The sequence below is a fragment of the Polyodon spathula genome, chromosome 13, assembly GCF_017654505.1.
Source record: "Polyodon spathula isolate WHYD16114869_AA chromosome 13, ASM1765450v1, whole genome shotgun sequence".
NCBI classification, from domain to species: domain Eukaryota; kingdom Metazoa; phylum Chordata; class Actinopteri; order Acipenseriformes; family Polyodontidae; genus Polyodon; species Polyodon spathula.
This window is the reverse complement of record NC_054546.1, coordinates 31,767,663-31,788,854: the sequence shown is the minus strand read 5'-3', so window position 1 is coordinate 31,788,854 and position 21,192 is coordinate 31,767,663. Positions and strand designations below refer to the sequence as shown.

The following is a 21,192-nucleotide window of genomic DNA, read 5'->3' as shown; positions in this document are numbered from 1 at the left end:
TTATATTTTTGCCTAATCATTTAATTTATACAAGTGTTGACAGTTCCAGCATTGAATTCAAGAGTTATTATTATTATTATTATTTTAAACAGATATAATTTTAGAATCTACTGTAAATTGCACCATTTAAATCCAATGAATGGGCTGGCTGCATGGTTACAAATTACACTGCGTTGCTAGAAATTATCTGTTTAATTTCGGTTTAAACATACTTTTCTTTCCCACATGTTTTAAATGTAAACGGAATACTGCATGAACATTCATGGAGTTCTGTGTCCACTTCACTTACGAATTGTAAGAAAATTGTGAGAATTGTGCAAAACAGGTTTCTGCCATCCTCATCCTCGCGGAATAACAAAAGTACTCCGTAACATTCATGGACTATCCTCTATGCTTTCTCTATGAACAACCTTCATTAATGTTCAAAACAGTGAATGACAGATCATAAAACTTTGAAACCGAGCAATGAAGATTCCTGGCAGGAAATGGAAATGGAAAAAAAAAAAAAAAAAAAAAAATCTATTTATATAACATTGCTGCAGTTATAGTTGTTTTTTTAATGCTTTGATTTATTAATGCCGTCTCTGCACTATATGTAACTATGACTGCCAAATTAATCTCTTGAGGAAAAAAAACATGAACAGTGGTGTTAGCTATAGCATGTGCTGAGTAAATAACCCCAGTGAGATGTCTAGGCTAAAGCAGCAGCAGTTGCCAGTTCACCTACAGCCTTCTGCCTGCCAGTCGTGCTTTACCTGCTGCATAGCGTTAGACATCACTGCAGCTTTCTTTGACCACATGTTTTACCAACAGGCTGAACAGCTGATAACTAGATGGACTGCATCTGACTGTTAAGGTTCTTTAGAAAGAACTAACTGGGGGAATTCACATGTTGTAATCATGTTCACATTTCGGGGAAACATATAATAGCTCTTGGACACAATTACCTTGTATGCCGTCACACCAAACTGACTTCAGCAGCAGAAAAAGGCTGAATCAGGGAATATAGCAGTAATGCTTAGGAACATGCAGCAGTGACACTTCACAGGAAGCAGAATTTCCTATTGGTGTGGTTATTAAAGGTAAAACGGGTCAGGAAACAGGCTTCTAGAATGGAGGAACATTTTCATTTTCCCATTTCTTTCCCACTCCTGGGATCTGCTTTTAAATGATGTCACCAAGCTCCTAAACTTCACAGTTCTTCTACAATGCAATTTATCAAACTGTGCAGCAGCACTTGCCTAATCATTAAGGTTACACAAAGCTTCTGAAAAGTTAGTCAGCAAATAAGATGATTTCGGTAACATCCCATCTGTCACTACTGTACACAGACGTTTAGTTTGACTGTACTGTACAGTAGTATGTGTTTTACAGACCAGGGAGGTCAAACAAATAAATGTCCCCTCATTCTGCAAGATGATCAAATCCAGTTATTCCAAAAATCGGTTAATGTACAGTTAACAGTAAATTATCTTTATTATTACCGTGCAAAAAATATGTAAAACAACAAACATTTCTAATACAAAACAGCATCTCTGACAGCTGGAGATTTTTACCAAAACACTCCTGAAAAAATACACATCTGAAACTTACTAGAGCCAGACACAAAAACATGTCAACAAAGATGAATGGGCCATCACGGCACTGCTCCCAAACAACAAGTCTGCAAAATGTTTTAGGAGACATACGTGACCATTGCTCAATGACTACCACTATAAATAAAAGTTTCACTTGATTATGGGTAAAACCAGTTCAACATGACCAGTATCTGGTGTTCAGAAGAAATATTAGATTCACTCAGTGGACTGTATAACTGATGCCCTATATTTTCTAAAAGGCTGCATGGTTTTCAATGATGAAGGACGAAACAAACTGCTAAACCTTTCCTGTATACTTTATGCAAAATAACGGTCATGTTTTCCTGTAGATCAGGGATGCCTATTCAGCCTGCCTGGTGGTGGTGGAAGATTCTAGGGGTTTAGGAGATATCACTTCATTGCTGATCTTCCCGGCTGTTTATTGACACAGAGATAATGGTAATCCAGCATTACGTATTAGTGTGAGAGGCAAGGCAATCCTGGCGTGCAAACAATCTGATCTTAGAGGCAGCGAGTATTTTTTTTTAAACTTCAAATTGGCAAACATGCGCAGTATAAAAACATTTAAATTCATATTTAAAAGTGGTATTAGTGTGCCCGTTGCTGTTGGGAGTTCTGCATTCCAATAAGCAGTTATTGTTACATCACTGCTACATGCTGGGTTTGTAATGACTTATAATACTGTAATGATACATGCTATACAGAAATATATTCTATTATATATATATCTGATATAGTAATATATATATATATATTTATTATTTAATACTTCACTTTGTGAAAACTGTATTAGTGATTATTAGTGAAAACTGTAATTGAAGGTTTTACCACTTTTGAGTATCCCCCGTAGATGATGATGGCCCCTTCTGGTGTGGTGGTCATTTGACAGCCAGAGCGAGGGGAGGGGGCGGTTCCAGAGGGGGCGATTCTGGCCCATGTGAAGGTGTCCAGATTAAAGGTGTAAACATCGTTGTAATAAACATAATCCCTAGACACATTAAAAAAAATAAATAAGAAAAAAAAAGTTACACAAGACAGATGACAAAGTCTTTGAATAACTTTCATTAAAGCAATCTTATTTCACAGGTGACCCATGTGGAAACTTCAACTCTTCAGTGCATCTGTCCATTCTTTAGGAACAATGTTCTACTCAATATGAGGATACAAACCTGTGAGGCACTGATTATAGCAAGCCCCTTTGGAGGAGTCATTGGGTTCTCAATGTATGCATTCATTTTAAATATCTTTCAGAGGAACATAAATGAACAGATTCTTACCTTGTGCTTTCATGGAAACCTCCAAAGATGACCAGCTGTCTCTTACAGGCCACCATCCGATGCCCACTTCTCCCTGAAGGCCCGCCAGTGGCTCTGTAAAACATGAGCTTTTATTAGTACAGGCATCACTGCGACTGTGTTCCCGTCCTGGGAGTGTGGAAAGTTGGTTGCACCATGGATTTTGACAAAGTGAAATCTTGTCGGTATGAACAGCCAAAAAAGCGTGAGCCAAATTCAGTAAAACCCATTGGGTAGGCAATTCAACGACTGGAGCCTTACCATCATATTCAGAAACAACCCTTGAGTGTACAGCAAGTGCTCTCTTCAGCATGCCAAGTTCATGGTACAACTGAGTACAGGCTGCGTATCTATGATATAGTAACGTATCACATGGAGCAATTGCCAAAGGCAGTGGGAGACCAGTGCAATTATCACTAGCATAAATTGAGGTCCGTATGCGTGAATTAACACCACAAGGTTTAGGTTATCTGTTATTTATTTTAACCAAGAGTCATTTTTTCTTATGGACTGCCAATGTTTTTGAATTAACAAAGGGTTGACCTGGGAAGTCTCATGAGAAGTAAGACTTACACAAAAAGGATTTAAGAATATTAAGATTTCCCTGGCAAAACTGTATTTCTGTATTATTTGATACAAAACACATGCACACAAAATAAATCGTAACAACTTGCTCTCTGTAACTACAGGGCCACAAAATGTGAAATACAGTGTGAGTTACCAAGACACCACCACAGGCATTTCCCAGAGATTATTTTAATTCTCGCTGTGCCCTTTGAAGCAGAAGCCCACTCTACGGGAATGTAAGCCGTCTAAAAAAATATTTTAAAACATGCCAGCCAAACGTCATGCACTTGATCCTTCATGATCCCACAATCATCTGAAATGTCTTGGCTCACCATGTCGAATTCTGATGCCAGAGAAAAAAATTTAATCCAATTTAAAAAGGGATAATAGCGAGCGCCTAAACCAGAGACATTTGAAAAAAGCTTAATAATGAGAATGGAGGTCGACCTCAAACCGGGCATTTAAAATTGGGTAGAAATATATCAGTACAAATCTTGACTTAAAAAGAAATCCCAGTCTCCAAAAAAGTTGAGGTGTGTAACGACTACTGTGCTGTATAGATCTAGCACATTGAGCTCATCGAGATTTGAGAAAAGAAACCTGGTGTGTCTGTGAAATTTAATGAATTTTAAATACAAATCTTGTTAAAATGTTAATAAATTAATTAATTAGTCATTAATATCTGACATAGTCTATAGATATAGATGTCTTAAAGTCTTAAAGTAATGACTGCTTTAGGTACTGGATGGCTTTAGGCTTTTTGTTGATGAGTTTCAAGAGCTTTAGAAGGCATCTGCCAATGGATGAGGACTGCTCAAATCAGATCCATGAGGTTTGTAATATATTCACTGATTTCCAGCATTCATTTTTGACCCAGCATCGTGTACAGTAATTGTAATGCTTTTATCCCCCACAATAAGGATATTTGGTTTTACAAGACTGAAAAGGTTATATTCTTACAGGTACCGCTCAGAAAAAATATCTCAGTTCTGTCTCATCTAGATAAAGTAATTTCATCAGCTGATTCTGTAAAGCGACGAGTGCAACTGCCAACCTAGATGGGATCAAATAGAATATAGCTTTTTTCTCCTTCCAGATAAATAAGATTTTCCAAGTTTAAAGACATGCTCTCTGTGGGTGGCCTGGGATCTTCAATAAAGCTAGAAAAAAAAAAAAACCTCCTACTTACATTAATTAGAAAAACATCTTCATTATAAAGCTAGCAAGCACTGTAAATGAAATGAAGGAGTAAAGTGTTGATTTTTTTTTTCCAGCACAGTATTGTAGGCAGCCATCTGTCTGTAACAATGTCATCAGAGCTACACTGTTAGAATACTGGTACCCAGAACACCTCTCATCAGCTGAGCTCTCATTGGGCAGCCAGTGGGCTCTTTCACAGTAAGCCACCTGGCAGAGGCCAGACAGACACCCACACACATTCTGGAGACCTGATCCTTTCACCATCAATTAAGATCTACTGTCAAACCAGTTAAAGGAGAGCAGTTAAGACCAAATAAGAGCATTCCTTAAAGAATCTGGCATATAAACCAATGCCACCGACCTTGCACTGGATGAGGGGAGAGAATGGGCAAAGCCCCCTACTATTGAGGAATGGTTGACGAAAAGGTTTTGTGATTATTATGCAGGGCGTACCAAATTTATTGTTTGGAAAATGAGTGCTAAGGAAAATGTACTATCATACAATAAAGGAGCAACACTTATTTAGACTGAATTAGTAAGTTACTGATGGTGGCTTAATCAAGTCATTTGGTGGCACACATATTTTAATATAATGTTATTTTACAATGATATGTTTTTTCTAGGTAATCTCTTGGAAGATATTTTGAAGGCACTTGTGTTCTAATAATAAACCTTTTATTTTTTTTTATTTTTATTTTTTTTTACTCACCCCTTATTTTAAGCAGTGTTTTTAGCAAGCTGAATTATTTGAATGTACACTTCGACCTGAAATAATATCGATTAGCGCTCATTGTAAATGGCAGGGGTGAAACATCTCTGCTATCCATGGGGTTAATGGGGATACCAAATCCTGCTATAAAACAATGCAGTACAGTTTGGATAAACAAATGTCCTATCATGTCCCACCGCAGACATAAACAAAACATCATCAATATTCTCAGGAGGCAACATTGCAAACACATCTGATCAGGTTTGAAATTATCAAGTTTCTTTAAAAAACAACAAAAGCACACACATACACACACTGAGGGCCCTCAATAATCTACAGTACACTTTCTATTTCAATATCATGCATTTTGGAGAACAGGTTGCAATTACTTATTTTTTTAACTGTATAACAAAACCCTTTAAGTGTTATCCATACCCTTGTTACCTCTTAACAAGTGCGTAAACACTAATCAGTTTCTAGACCCCAGCTACGACATGCAATAAAGTTGTTTTGCACAAGCAAATGTCATGAAGAATCCACTGACACCATAGCAACAGCAAACTGTCACCGAGCCAAATTACTGATTTGGTTTGATTCAGAGTAAAATCAGCACTTGAAATACTATTTATTATAACCAGAGGACTCATCAAGTTCCCTCGTCTCAGAATTTCTGTGACAAGTGGAATATTTCTGCCATTCCTTTCATTGGGATTCTAAGCCCATGACAACATAACAGGTTACAGTTTGGCTAAACATACATTACAAAGGGTCCATAGCAACAGCAGGCTGTCGCCAAGGTGACTGTAACCTCCTCCTATTCACCTGATGCGTCCTGTAGTTTATGCTTATATGGCAGGTTGCAAAAGTCAACTTATCAAATCTAATTTAATTATATAAAAATGTTGTCTTTTTTATATTCAGCTTACTCGTCATTCAAACTTTGGCTCAAAATTTGCCACTGGAACCCAGGCAGCAAATGAAACCTCTATGAAAGGTAATGACCTTAAAAATCAAGCTTACAGTTGCTAGGCAACCTTATCCACTCTCCACAGAAACCATCTTTAAGTGCATGTTTTTTTTTTGTTGTTTATTGAGATGGGAGTCTAAATAATCAGTTGTTTAAGTAATTATCTAAGGCATATTTTGTCCAATATTTCAGCAGGACATTTTAGGGCGAGGCGTGGTTATGTTTTTGTTTTTTTAAATGTTACTGTCTCTAGGTTTCTATCTAACTTTAAGCATCTTTATCCAGATCTTTTTAAATGTGTCTTTTAGATAATTTAGACTGACCTGAAGAAAAAACAATGCTGGTTTCTGAAGTTAAAGATTTAAATTCTCTTTTCTGAGCTTATCTTGGTGCATGAGGAGATACACTAAAATCTCTCATTTCAAAGATACACTAAACTAACAGAAAGGTAGGGGTCGGAATATTTGGGGGGTCAGCCGGATGTAGATTTAGGGGCTACTGCACATATTAGAGGATTATTGCGATTAAGGAGCTTCTTGTTTGGCACGATATGGGAATTATCCTTGCAGTAATAGATATTCATAGGTAGTATAAGAGAATATTAAACAGCATATAGAGGATACTCCATGGACATTCATGCGAGTACTGTATTCCACGAATGAAGAAGATAAAATAAATGATAAGCCCCTGAAGGCACACGGGGCCCCACAATTTCTTGGCCAGGGTACACTTTCTCTTTAAATTTGAAGGGTTATCTATCAACCTGGGTGCTGTTGGATAACCCACCATGTTTCAGTTTAAAATGTAACCAGAAAACTGGAGAATGGATGGGTCATATTAAATAATCAGAAATCGACTTCTTTACAGTTCTAAAGAAATACATCAATGTGAAAAGTGAGATAACCTGCTGTGGGCGAGTAAATAAAGAAGCTAATTAGTCTTGAGTTTGGTTCTAGTACACACTTTGCCTGGCTCTCAATTTAGATTAGTGTGTTGGTTTGTTTTTCTCCTGAAATACAAACCGTCTTGGGCTGCCTTCTATGCACTGGAAGAATAATACAAAAACAGGTAGTATTGCATGATAGAAATACACTGTATATGCATCTTTTATTAGTTCAGTGTGGGGAGCAGGTGGGCTGCTGGCATCAATCAGGTTTCTTACTTGATCTGTTCCCAGGTCTTGGTGGCCAGATGAAGCACCCACAGGTCTTTGTAGTGGTAAAACTGTTCACCATCTGGAGACGCAAACTCCCCTCCGAAAACCCAGAGCTGGCCGCCAGCCTGCGACACCACGACGGCCTGCCAGAGGAAGGAGAGGGCAACACTGTTACAACACTTCAAACTGTTGGCACCTCGTCATTTCAAAGGCACAAACCATGACTGTGTGCAGAACAAGTGCACCTTACTGATGGCTTGAAATGTGCCAGAAATAGGAATCACAATAAATATATATACTGTAATGCTATTCCCCAACTGCAATCTGACAAGCCAGAGAAGTAAGAGTACTGCCATCTGCTGGACAACAGTGCATGTGTTTTTAACTTTCTTGTCCATTCCAGACAAAACAAAAGAAACTTAACAAATAAGGACACTTAAGGATTTGTTTCTTACAGTAATCAGGACAGAGTAGTGCTGGGATAAGTATTCGAAGAAAAACAAATAGTGAAAATTATTTGTAGGCAAAAAATAGACCAGTCGTACATAAACAAATGCCTAAATCCACCTCTGTAAAAGCAATGCTATAATGCTGTAGTGAAACTATATGTATGGAAACTATATGGCAACACTAGCTCTCTCATCTTGTTGTATAATTACAGATTATCAAAAGCTCCGAGGTGGTAACATTACCTGGTGCGCACAGCGGCGAGGTGGAGGGTTTGGAACGTCAGCTTTTGTCCAAGAGTTCTTCTTAATGTTGTAAAAGAACAGATCGCTGTACAGAAAGGTCTGTGGAAGAAAGAAATAAAGCAAAGCCGTGAACTACTTATCAGGTTTGGCCCAATTCTTAAAATTACCATGCAGAGGCGTGCACACACAAAGCAGTTCACCTGACTAGCATACGACCGTGGGCTTGTGTGCATGGTACATGTTTTAAGCAAAACTCTCAATTTACAGCTCTTGTTTCTTACGTTTGTGGCCCTTCTGCAAACTTTTTGATTCCCATGTTGATGCAGTGGGCATCAATATGCACTCACTTCCAGAGGTGGGCGTGTACAAGATAACAAATCTTGAAACCTCCTTTGAATGTTCCTATTTTTCAGCATGAATCAAAGCACAGAGATACAATAGTGTGGGCTGTAACTGATGGCTACTGCTTACGGGAGATGAAAAGAAGTAATGAGAAAACCTAGACAGGGCATATTACCTACACATTTTTTTTCAATCACTTAGCAATTAATACATGCAGGTTTAACGTATGGGGCTGTTACGAGACACGACTTTAATTGCACGATTGAAGGACGACCCAATAACTCATTGGTGGAGAAGCTATCACTAGTCAATGAATTAAATATGTAGGTCATTCCTCAGGAGTGCAATTAGTGTCTTGTCTGATAACAGCCAATACTGTAACCATTTCTAATACAACATGCTACACAGGGTGGTTATAAAGGCAGTATTCCACTCTGCTATGGAGCTAACCGCAGAGCAATGAAACTTGCCAGGTGGATTTTAGGAAAACTACCACAGGGCGCTGTTGTCTCCAAATATACTTGATGAGTCCTCTAGTTTGGTCTTTCCCTTTTTAAAGGTGTGTGACATGTTTCAATTGTTATGGTCTCAATAACATGTGTTTATCTATCTAAAATTAATTCCAATGAAAGTGACTGTTAGAGAGATTCCAATTGTCATACAATTTAATCAAAATCAATGTAATTTTGCGACACCATTATTCAGCGACACCTGCATTAGCAACCACAAAGCCCACTGTCTGTAGCAACCACACTGATTAATCCCTTTAGGATAATTACAAAGCATATAAGCAACTTTAGCTTCGCCCCCCCCAACTAGGGTAATGATAGACAGCATAGTACGTACCATGTCCTTAATTATACAGATGACCCTATCAAACCTCTGACCAGGTCTTAATCCTGGAGTAGAATGGCCCAGGACCACAGTTGTCCACTCCTGTAGTAGGGCTGCACATTGTTCAATTGCACATTATGACTACCAACAGATGGGTTTACATCTCCTTTTATACCATTCTGTCCATATGAGGTGCTGGTAGCAATCCCACTTGTACCACCTGAGTTTCCATTATTACTATAAACAGGCATTCTAATCTATGTGCCAGGGAAGAAAAACCAAAGCCATACTTACTTTTTGCCCATTGAAATATTCACCACCAAATAGGATTAGCTCATCTTTCTCAGGATGGACAGAGAGGGAGGCGTTTAACCTGTGGGCGAAATCAAAAGAAATAGAGGATACTCCATGAATGTTCATTCTGCATTAAAAAAAGATTAAGGGATCTCAATCTCCTGAAGAACACTGTAAAGTTGTAAACTACAAGGCTGTTTTAGTAATTTATGAAACAAGCAGATTGCACAGAAAAATAGTCCTAAACTAGCTAGAAGAGGAGGCCAGCATTGCCCAGACTCAGACATAGAACTGAATTTCACTAACAGCAACATAAAATCTAGTGCTATAAACCATCCTGTATCAGCAGCAGGCTGGAAGCAAGCTGCAATAAATCCACTTTTAGAAAGGGTAGTTATACAGTACTGTATGTCCTGCAAAATCATAAAATATGGTAGAATCTACACACATAGCATTCCAGGGTTTCTGGTGAGGCTCAACTGCAAGTGGCTATACAGTACAAACAACCTATGGTTTGCAATATGATTACACTAAAATCTCTGTGTCCCCACTCACTTTCCAGCAAGGTCGTGGCCTCTGTGCTGCATTTGAAAAAGTGATTAGGATTAAAACTGTGATGATGCATTTTTTGAATTTTAAAACTCTTAGAAGGAGTTTCTGTAACACTGCAAATAAGGAGTCTGTGTCTCAACGGTTTTCGAGATGTGAGCTGTTGAAACAGCAGAGATGGGTTGACTTCCATACTATGGAGGAGCTGCTGGATCACCTGCCTTACCGAGGTGAAGGGGGGGGGCAGGCTGTTTCAACAACTTGCGTCTTCTTAGAATCAAGTGCCTGGAACTCAGCGATCAGAGCTTCAAGATCCTCCTGGGGATGAAAGGAGATACAGGATGATGAGGAGAATAATAATGTTTGCAGTACCAGATACACTCTTGTCAAAGCCCTCCATTAATGTAATTTCAGCCATACAGATATTTATTACTACCAAGTCCCATTCCCACAGTGTATACCGACTCAAATGCATCAATGTGGGTGTTGACAAGAATGGCTGAACTGTGTGTGTTCGCATGCACAATTCCCCAAACGGTTTCAAAGAGGTCGCGAAACTACCAAGTAACAATGAGACTCAGATAAGCCTTTATTATTACATTTAAATGGCCCACCTGCTACATGTACTGGGTACAGCGCATTGTGATGAATCTTTTGTATATCATGTATAATGGCTTTTTTTGCTCACAGTGCTATTTGTAGTGTGTCATTATACTAAGAAATGTACCTGTATTTCCTGTTCATACTGTAAAGATATTTAAAAAATATTCTCTCTGATATGCAACTGTAAAAATCTGTCATGTACTGCGACCTCGTTGATGCATATTTCATCAAGTTTAAATGAATGACACCATTGGGAGCTGCGCTGTCTGACTGTCAACATTAATTTTCTTCTGAATGATGTGGAATAATGTCAGTCTATGTAATCTAAAGATGCCTGTATAATTCAAATATAGACATTGTATTTTCAGTGAAATGTTATTCCTACATGACGTGTCAACGATGCTCATGTATTTAAAGAGTATTTAATTTGGTAAATAATCCGCTATCCCCAATTTGTATTTTTTTCTCAAAGCGAAAGTTTTTTACCGGTATATACTACTACTAGCTACTACCAGAACATTACACCCGACTCACCTCCTCCCTCTTTGATCTTTTGGAGACTTTTTTCTCCATTTTAGCGGCTGTTTTTTCAGCACCCTTGACTTTCTTCTCCTTTTTGCCTTTCTTGACCATGTTTATGTTTCTAGCGCAACTTCTTGAAAACTGCTGTAAAACGTGAACCAAGCCGTACAGCCAGAAACACACATGTGAAAGTTGCGACAAAGTACTTCCTACGGCAACTGGTAACACGTGTGTCACTTCCTACTACGACACAGTAGCAGAGGGAGTCACAAAAACGTCTGTCAATGACTGTGGCGACATCTTCTGGAAAGAGCAGAGACATGCATCTTGTTTTGAAAGTCAAATTTCGTTATGAAATACATTATTCACCACAACATAATGTTGTAGTTTCCGGTTGTATACTATAGATTGAACAGAAATTGTATCACCTCATTTCAGTTGATACAAATCAAAGTGTTGTCCTGTTACAGTGTAAAGGCTGGTTCGTAATTGCGCCCACTAGATTTCAAATGTGCGTTTTTTAAAAATGGGCATTTTATAGAAAACGTGTTTTTTTTTTTTCATTTTAAAACAGACATCTGGTACTACACCAAGTTTTTCTTTTGCTAGCTGTCTAGTAAGTGTGTTGATGCTCACTTAGCTGAATCAGTGGGGACAATGTCAATAGCAGATATTTTAAAACATATGTTTGCTATTATGTGTTTCTTTCAGAACTGCACGTTTGAAAATGGATTGTGTGACAGAGAAAAATTATGAAACTGTTTTGTTGGCTACGATTACTTTAAGGTGCAACTCCAAGTTGTGTAACAGTTATAAGCGTCCCCCATACTTTCTCTTTCCATGCATTTCAATGTACAACTCCACTTAACAGGTATTGTGCATCCCCCCCTTAAATGAACAGAGCCTCACCAGAGACGCAGAGAGAGAGGAGAGAGAGAGAGAGAGAGAAACGCTTCTCAGTGTTGATATTGTACACAAGGTACAAAAACCTGACTAAAACCTGCCTCATCAGCAGACCAATGGATTACAGATCAAACTCTAGTTCCTGAATATTCCTGCCAGTTGCTGAATTAATAACACTGATTTTATTCATAACAAAACAGACTTTTAAAAAACAGTCTTTAAGAAAGTACTGTGGATGAACTCCATAGTTAGTAAGATGGTGTCTCTGACACTGCAGAGAGGCCTGTTTACTCAGGCTCCAAAGAGTGCAGGTAGAGTTCACAGAGTCATTGAGTTCATGGAGCGCCTGACTGTTTCAGTTTACAATGCTGACCTACGCTTTCCTTTGGCTCATCACACTTTGCTATGCTTACATTTACAAGTGAAGTGCAGTATCATTACACAGCAGTGAATCTACACAGCTGTTTTTCAATAGGGGGCTGATTGCTTAAATATCTCACCAAATGCTCTTTAGGTGTGAGTGTGATTTCTGTGCTGTGAGTTTTTAGTGTGGGGTTGTGGAGTCTAACAACTCACAGTAAACTTTTGACCTGCACACAAACTGCCAGAGTGAAGATGGAAAAGTAGCCAATCTACAGCCACATGGCCACATGGCCACATTTTCCAATGTTTTACCAATACTATGCATTTACCATAGTTTATAGTGGTTGGCAATATTAAAAAAAAAAAAAACAACAACTTTACCATACCTCTCTGGGTTTTATGTGCTTACCTATGCTTTCACTATACATTTGGCTATGTTTTTACTGAGGGAAACTTTTATAAGGGCCCTGCCCTGGTAATGAACAGTTAAAAAGCAGAGGCAGATATGTTGTATTGAATACAGAGAGAGGTGTATTGTTGAATCGAGCCCCAATGTGTTTCTCAACTGTTGGTACTAACAAGGCATCCTGCTTCCCAGCAGAATCATTTCTTATCTGTGCCGGCAAGCACACAATACATCCAACAGAAAACAGGAAATTAAATGATAGAAATCAGTTGTCTTTATGCACCAAAGGATAGAGCCTTTCTTATTTCCAAAGTCTTATCTTACCTGCCTCCTCCCTGCTCAAGTACAGGATGTTCTCATCTGATTATTTTCTTAGGCAAACCCGTCTTTAATTGAATACCTTTAACCAGCAGGTAGCAGCACTGGCACATGTCTGTAGTATAAGCTTTTTTTATGGTTATGAGAATAAAGATAACCAAGGTTTTGAAATACATTATCTTCCCTCTTGTTAGCATCTGGAACACCTGCATAGTTATATTAATGTTAAATAAAACACATCAAGCAGAGAATGACAGGGCTTATAGAAAATAAAAGTGTTGCTAGGGCCAATATTAGAAATTCATTTTAAACCTTGGTTAGAACACATTCAAGATGTTTGGAATCTCCACTATTTCAACTGACCACAAATTCCCTTCCCAAAGACAGTGGGGTCTCATTTGATCCAAGTATTTTTACAGACAGACATAAACTACTAACATACACAGTTGGAGGTTTGAATTTGACACATTTGGACAGACAGACAGACACACACACACATTAGCTTGCACTTCAGAAGGCCCTTGGCAAGTCTCGTCACAATTGGGCAAGCGGTTCTCTAGATATATATTTGTGAATTTGCAAGGATATGCATGTCACTGATATCCTGTGGGACTGCTGTCTAGCTAAACTATTTCAGCTGTTTCGGCCTTTCTTGACATTTTCCATTTGCGTGTCTTCGCTGCTTTTTAGATCTTTTGATACTGAGCTTTTTTTTTTGATAAGTGAACTGGCTGTAGGCAAGCCTTTGGGTAATTTGAAGTCACATTGTTTATGGCCAACAAATGAAGCACATGACTTCAGACTATTCCAAAAGCTCCTAATCACATACTAATATGGGACAGCATTAATCCTGACCTAACAAAACATGTTTGTGGAGCACAGGCGATAAGTTGTCTTCAGTTGCCTTCAGTGTTAAAATACCATAACTCAATTGCTGCAAGACAAGTCACATGTGTGAGGAGAGGGGGCTTCAGAAGCATGTGATAGAATTCAGTCTCACACACATTCATTAGAAGGTGGAAGCAAATATTACTGGAATCTTATGGGGCTCACACAGGGGTTGAAAAAGAAAAAAAGAAAAGAAAAGCCTGCCATAAGTCTGTAGGGTGCAACAACAGAGAGCCAGGGTGGAAATGAAATGTTTGTACATTATTCTGTAGGCATACACTCCTTAATGATTACTGTTATTGTTACAAAAATTGATCAGTTGCAATAAGCGAAACTAAGCCTAGTATCACCTCCCATTAAGAATGTCCCATATGTTCCCTTACTACAGTGACCCCTACAAAACCCCAGCAGCTCTACAGCGGATGTTGGCGAACCACAGGCTCCTGGAGGACAAAGGCCAGACCCATTTTGAGATCACAATGAAAATGCGAGAGAGGCAATAGCAAGGTGAACATGTTGACATTTAGAAGAAATGCTCCCCAAATTCAGGTGTATTCATGCTGTATCTATCATGGACAGTTTAAGTTATAACCATATAACTAATATTTTACATATCCAGTAAGAAAGAATTCTGTCCTTTAACTGGGAGCTTTGCCTGTTTTTAACTCTCAATTTGGCTGCTTGTCTGTGGTTAGACCTAGCGGGTCCTGATTTAATGTAGCTTTTTCCATCCTGGTTGCCATGGAAACGTTGCCCATACCCAATACAAGGTGGTGTAAAGGAGAGATGAGGACAGTCAAACTGCCTCTAAATAAAAATTAAAACAAAAACACTTTTACGTAGATGGGCTGCCCTTCACTTGACACATTTTCTGTCATATATAAAAGCTGAGTCTCCCTGTTGCCGTTTCACTCACAATAAGCAAAACTACATATCTGACTAGGTTTACAGGTGATTCAATACAGTCAGTGCCCACGAGCGCTTTAAGGCATGTGTTTATAATCTAAAAAAAATACAGTACCCAGTAATGGCATTATAGGAAATTCAACTAATCACAGCTGATGCAGTTAAACAAATTATATCATCAGAACAGAAAGCTACACCAGTGTGAATTAGTGTACCTACGGAGCAGTTCATATTTACTGCACTGAATATCTCCCAAGATCTTCTATGTCTGTGGTCATGCAGATTCACAGTTAAGGCTAATTATAGTTTAATAGCTGGTATTGAGAGAACAAAGGAAGCTGTCTGATGCATCACTGGTAACTGACAGCCCGTATCCATCTCTCTTCCATGATGAATGACTGCCCGCTCTGAAGCTAAGCCTTGTTAAAGATATTTTTAGTAGAGCGGATTACAATACTCACTTGCAGACGTGAACTACTTTGTGACACACCTGTGCCCAAATACTACACCCGTGCCCAAATACTAATATACATTTTATCTGCATGTGAAGTGATTGTGCAATCCCATGCCTAAATACAAATATACATTTTAAATCACCAATGTGTACCCTGTGCACCAATGTATACACACCAACAATAACACCCAACATACAACATAAAACATGCATTTCTGTCACTGCTAGAGAAATTGGTCAGGTGCTGTTCACAAAGCTTTAACTCCTAATTTAAAGGCTGTTTTTGATCGATTCAATTAAGGTTTCAATTGATTTTTTTTTTTTTTTAAGCATGAAACATTTCCTACACTGGCAGTGGTCTGATAGATATATAATAATTTTATAAATTATTTTATAAATAATAAATGTTTTTCCTTTCAATTTATTTACTTGTACACATTTGGTGCAAACATTGCTGTGTTTGGTAAAGCAAAGTGCTTCAACTCAATTTGAAGTGATATCGGTTATGTTGTAAGGAAGCAGTCAAAGTGGTTAAAACAGGTTACAAAATGTTCCACCCTAGCGTCACAAAAAAGTGGTTGAATACTTTGAGTCACTGTTGTTACTTGAAACACTGTTTCCACCCTTGCAGCTACTCATTGGTCTAATTGGAAAAGCAGAAAGGGGAGTGAGGATGACCAGTGACCAGTCAATGCCACTTGCCAAGAAAAGTTAATAGGAGCTGTCCTTGAAAACACAACAAAATTAAAAGTCAGTGGATTGGGAGATTCTTTAGAATTAGACCAAGTAAATAACTTTTTATTCCCTCAAGGGAAATAGGTACAATATCCTGAGCTCTGAATATCTCTGGTACAAATTACTTCCAAAGTTTTTTAAACATGGAGCCACATTGTTTATTTGATGCAAACTCTGTTTATTTTTTTTTATTTTTTTAATACCAATCAACAATACATCACATTAATCATTGAAGCAAACTTAAAGCTCTCTAATAAGAAAGAAAGAAAGAAAGATAGAAAGAGTGACAAGCTTAGTAATTCATTAATGCAGTTTATGTAGCTTGTGAGGTTTATAGAAGTGATGGGAGATTAAGTTGGTCGACATGCGCTAGGAAGGGTTGCCGTCCACTTCCTAGTGGATCCCCTAAGCGTAAATCTAATCTCCTCCAATTTAAGGAAATACAGCCTGCCTCCAAACAAGCAATATCATCTCTCTGGCTGATATAGGGCTGCGAAGAAAAGGATTTAAACCAGGTAGTTCCAGAGGCTACATGGACATTTGTCTGGATTTTCACAGAACAGGTCTGTGGGGGTGAAACCCCCTCACATGTAAACAGTATTTCAGTTTTACTTGACTTGTATAGCTTGCTCATTTTGCATCAATACTTGTTATTAGTCACTGCCATTTTGTACAGAATAAATGTGCATACTTATTCCACCATTAATAACAGTATAATCTTTATAGTCCTATTTTAATGCATTTACTTTATATCTTGGGTAAATGTTCAATAGTGTCAGTTTTTGTTGTTAAATGTGTATATTATAGTAACTGAACCCAGGAAAGGGTTAAGTTTCAGCCTTGATTTCAATACTGTTTCCACATGAGAATGTGGATGAAATGAAGAAAACTGTGGGCCTTGGCTGGTGGTTTATTTTAATGAATTATTGAGTTTGGGTTCAATGATGCAGGTGTGTATCAAAGATTGCAACTAGCTGGGATGTTCAGTCTTGTAGAGGTTGGGGCTTAAGAAGGAGCTCTAATGGGTTGCTCCTAAAAGCAGTCACAATGTACAACCTCTCGTTATTGGTTAGAAAATCATTTTTGTTAAATACAGGTGTTCAATAGCATCCCTATTTCAACAGATGCCTGACCTCCTTCCCTTTTGCCTGATCACTTTCGCCAAACCCTTTCAAGGTCACAGATATGAGCCATAATGCATAATGCGTGTTTAGCCCATTATGAGGTAACAACAGCATTGTCTGGAGTGTCAATCCCATTCATTTCTTAATCATTTGAGCCATGTGGTTGTCATGGACTACTGAACAATGCAATACATCCCAACAATGAACCCAGAGCCTGCTGTCGGAACCCCCCTACCTTTCCCCCTACTGCAGTGCAAGGCTAGTATAAACATCCCACAGGAAAGAATACAGCACAAACACACACCTCAGACATGGGCTTCAGAGTTTAACACTTTCTTTTGACAAAGTGGTCTGTCCCACTAAAAAGTAGTAGTGAATGAGTGCTGATTAAATAGCTTTTTGTTCTTGTTAAAAGTGTCTATAAGCGTTTTTTTTTGGTTTTTTTTTTGGCCCACAACGGCCTTGAAAAAAAACATTTGTGGAAACTTATGTCAGTCAATGGTCATAGAACATCTTGTCTCCAGCTGTTTGTATTTGAAACTCTGCTATGCAACCAGGCTTTAACATTGGTTCAATGGGAAAAAGAGATGAGAACAGCTTGCCAAGGTTGAAGATCATGTTTAGAGTTCATGGAGCTAACTACATAATTCCACTAAATCTTAGCTAATACCTATTGCCACAATTTTCGATTTTTCAGTTATGTAACGCACATTATGGCAAAGGTGAATTGGATTTTTCATGATATTTTATGAGTGAAAACTATTTATCGAGAGCTTCTTGTAGGTACTTCCATGCTGCACTTCAAGTCACATGATGGAATGTGGTAGACATATATATATATATATATATATATATATATATAAAAATCCAGCTGTGGTTTATCATAGCAGGTTATACGTAGATACAATCCATCCCTTTAACTATGCTAATAGTTTTAAACTATAATACTTCACACAATAAGCAGGATTGTTTTTACAGGAACCCAGCAAAAATCATTGCTGTAATGATAATGTATATTAGAAAACGATTCAGTATCATCAGCCAATCAGCATCACCTGTGAATCAAAATCAATCCATACAAGTATTTTTCATTTTCACTTGCTGTATCGACGAAAGCAACCAATCCTGCATATGTAACTGCTGAGTCTGCCAATCACAGCCTGTTAGCTTGACTGGAGCTCACACAGTATCTTTCAATAACAACAAAGCGAGACACGCACAGTTCAGTAATATTGCTCCATTCAGATATCTGGCACTGTACGGATAAACTACAAGCAGCTCTGACAAGTAAAAAAGTTATTTGTTTAATAAAGTAATTTTTCTCGAATTATTATTAGATGGGATCCTTTATGAACATTTTTGGGACTATTCTCCTAAAATTTTTCTCAGAGGAAGAATACTCACCCAATCATTACAAGTTCAAGGTAAATGTAGGTTTCAATTTTTTTTTTTTTTTAAATAAAATAATGAAAAAAATATTTTTCTAATAGCAATAATGCTGTCTCGATGAAGGCTCTGCCATGTGTTGACCTTGACTTCCATTGGTGTCCTTGGTGACCTTTGGCTCGAGATGCATAAATCCAGTTGCAATCAACTACCACATGGTAGAGCCTTCATTGACTATCGCTTAAATATCAAGGTGGTTTGGACCTGGAGACTAGAGCCCAACGTTCAATCCAAATTCTTAACCACATATAGAGCAAAAAACGCACCTATAGAGCAAAAGTATAGCCGCTTTTAAACTACCACCCTCCCAATATGCTGGAGTATACAGAACTCAATTGCTCAATGGCTCACTGTTTATACTGTGACAGAGCAGACAAAATATTTGATTTAGATGTTTTTCCTTTATAATTTTTCTAGAACTGAATTGAGCTGATCTTTACTTAAACATCTCTCGTCTCGGTGTAGTGTTTCTCCACAAGTGTTTTTTTTTTCTCCCCCAACTTGTAATTAGCTCTTATTATTCTCCACAACCGAACAGCTGTAAGGGGCGCGTCCAGTCCCATCAATTGCACACTGCTGGGGCTGCATCGTTTGGTTAGATTAATATTTGTGTAACCCTTAGTCATTCTGTTAAACAATAAACAGAGTGTGTTGACTGTATGCATCATATCCCCGTCAGGCCCTGGGTTCACTGTGTGAGCATAAAATGATGTGTTAAGTATATAAAAGGACTTGTGTATTCTGTTGAAATGTAGTTTAGAATAATGAGTCTTTTTTAATTAAAAAAATTGGACTATAGGGGATATAGAGTATCGTTAACTTTTAAAAACTGTTTTTAAAAGACACCTGCAGGGCTGGCCTTTGTCCTCCAGAGGTCGGTAGCTCACTGACATCTGCTCTAGAGTGGGTGAAAAAGGAAGCTGGCTTGGTCGTGGGGTCAGAGAACGGCCACTGAATCTTCAGGTCTCCTGAGCCATGTGCGGAAAAGCAATTGGGTATTCCAAATTTGGACAAAATCGTGGGAAAAAAAAAAAAAAACTGGACACACTACATTGTAAAAAATAAATTAAAAAAAAACAGCCGTATCATTTGATCTAGAGCAGAGTTGGATGTTTTTCCTCATGATGTAACCACAATTTTAAGGAATTCTTGTTACTGTTATAAAATAAAAGGTTAGAAAGTGGAAAATACATTGTTTTCCCAGACCAGATGAAAACAGCATAAATATGTCAGTGATTCATTTTAATAGAACAATCATAAAAGATATCTAGCCGTGCCATTTTAAATAGGGAAAAGCTGTTACTATATCACTGTCACTGGGGATAGGCATCCCCAGCAGATAAAAAAAAACATATCCAAGTGTAATAAAAGTTGCTTTCGGCATTCTTAGTTATTGGGGGTATCAGAATCTGGGGCTATAAGTAGGTATGTCTGTCTTAGGTATACATACAGTGCCTATAGAAAGTCTACACCCCCTTGAACTTTTTTCACATTTTGTTGTGTCAGTGCCTCGGTTTCATGCATTTAAATGAGGATTTTTTTCCCCACTTATCTACACACCATATTCCACACTGTTAAGGGAAAAAAAGTTTTTACTGAGAAAAAAATGATATATTAAAAATACAAAACTGAAAGATCATAATTGGATAAGTCTCCACCCCCCTTGCTTTTGCTGTGTGGAAGCACTTTTGGCAGCAATTACAGCTGTGAGTCTGTTGGGATAGGTCTCTACCAACTTTGCACACCTAGATTTGACAATATTTGACCATTCTTCTTTACAAAACTGTTCAAGCTCTGTCAAGTTCCTTGGGGAGTGTTGATGGACAGCAATCTTCAAGTCATGCCACAAATTTTCGATTGGATTTAGGTCGGGTCTCTGACTGGGCTACTCAAGGATATTTACTTTTTTGTTCCTTAGCCACTCCAGTGTAACTTTGGCTGTGTGCTTTGGGTCATTTTCATGCTGAAAGGTGAAATTCCATCCCAGTTTCAGCTTTCTTGCAGAGGGCAGCAGGTTTTCCTCAAGGGCTTCTCTGTACTTTGCTCCATTCATTTTCCCTTCTATCCTGAAGTGCCCCAGTCCCTGCCAATGAGAAACATCCCCATAACATAATGTAAGGATGATGTTCTTTGGGTGATGCTCTGTGTTGGGTTTGCGGCAAACATAATGCTTTGCATTTAGACCAGAAAGTTCCATTTTAGTTTCGTCAGACCGCAAAACTTTTTGCTAGAGAATCTCCTGAGTGTTTTTTGTGCATACTTCAAAACGGGATTCAATGGGCTTTCTTGAGTAATGGCTTCCTTCTCACCACCCTACCATA

The 21,192-nt window shown here is 38.2% G+C and overlaps 1 protein-coding gene across 1 annotated transcript in view; it reads right to left on the bottom strand.

Moving 5' to 3' along the window:
• klhdc4 (kelch domain containing 4) overlaps positions 1–11,542 on the bottom strand; it is a 31,248-nt gene extending 19,706 nt beyond the window's left edge. The window contains exons 1-7 of the mRNA XM_041269002.1: positions 11,341–11,542; positions 10,430–10,521; positions 9,655–9,733; positions 8,185–8,283; positions 7,499–7,635; positions 2,876–2,968; positions 2,427–2,586 (exon numbers count right to left, since the gene is read on the bottom strand). Of these exons, the coding sequence (XP_041124936.1) occupies positions 2,427–2,586; positions 2,876–2,968; positions 7,499–7,635; positions 8,185–8,283; positions 9,655–9,733; positions 10,430–10,521; positions 11,341–11,439 (759 nt within the window). The 5' untranslated portion in view covers positions 11,440–11,542. The remainder of the gene's footprint in view (positions 1–2,426; positions 2,587–2,875; positions 2,969–7,498; positions 7,636–8,184; positions 8,284–9,654; positions 9,734–10,429; positions 10,522–11,340) is intronic.
• Positions 11,543–21,192: the final 9,650 nt, after the last annotated feature.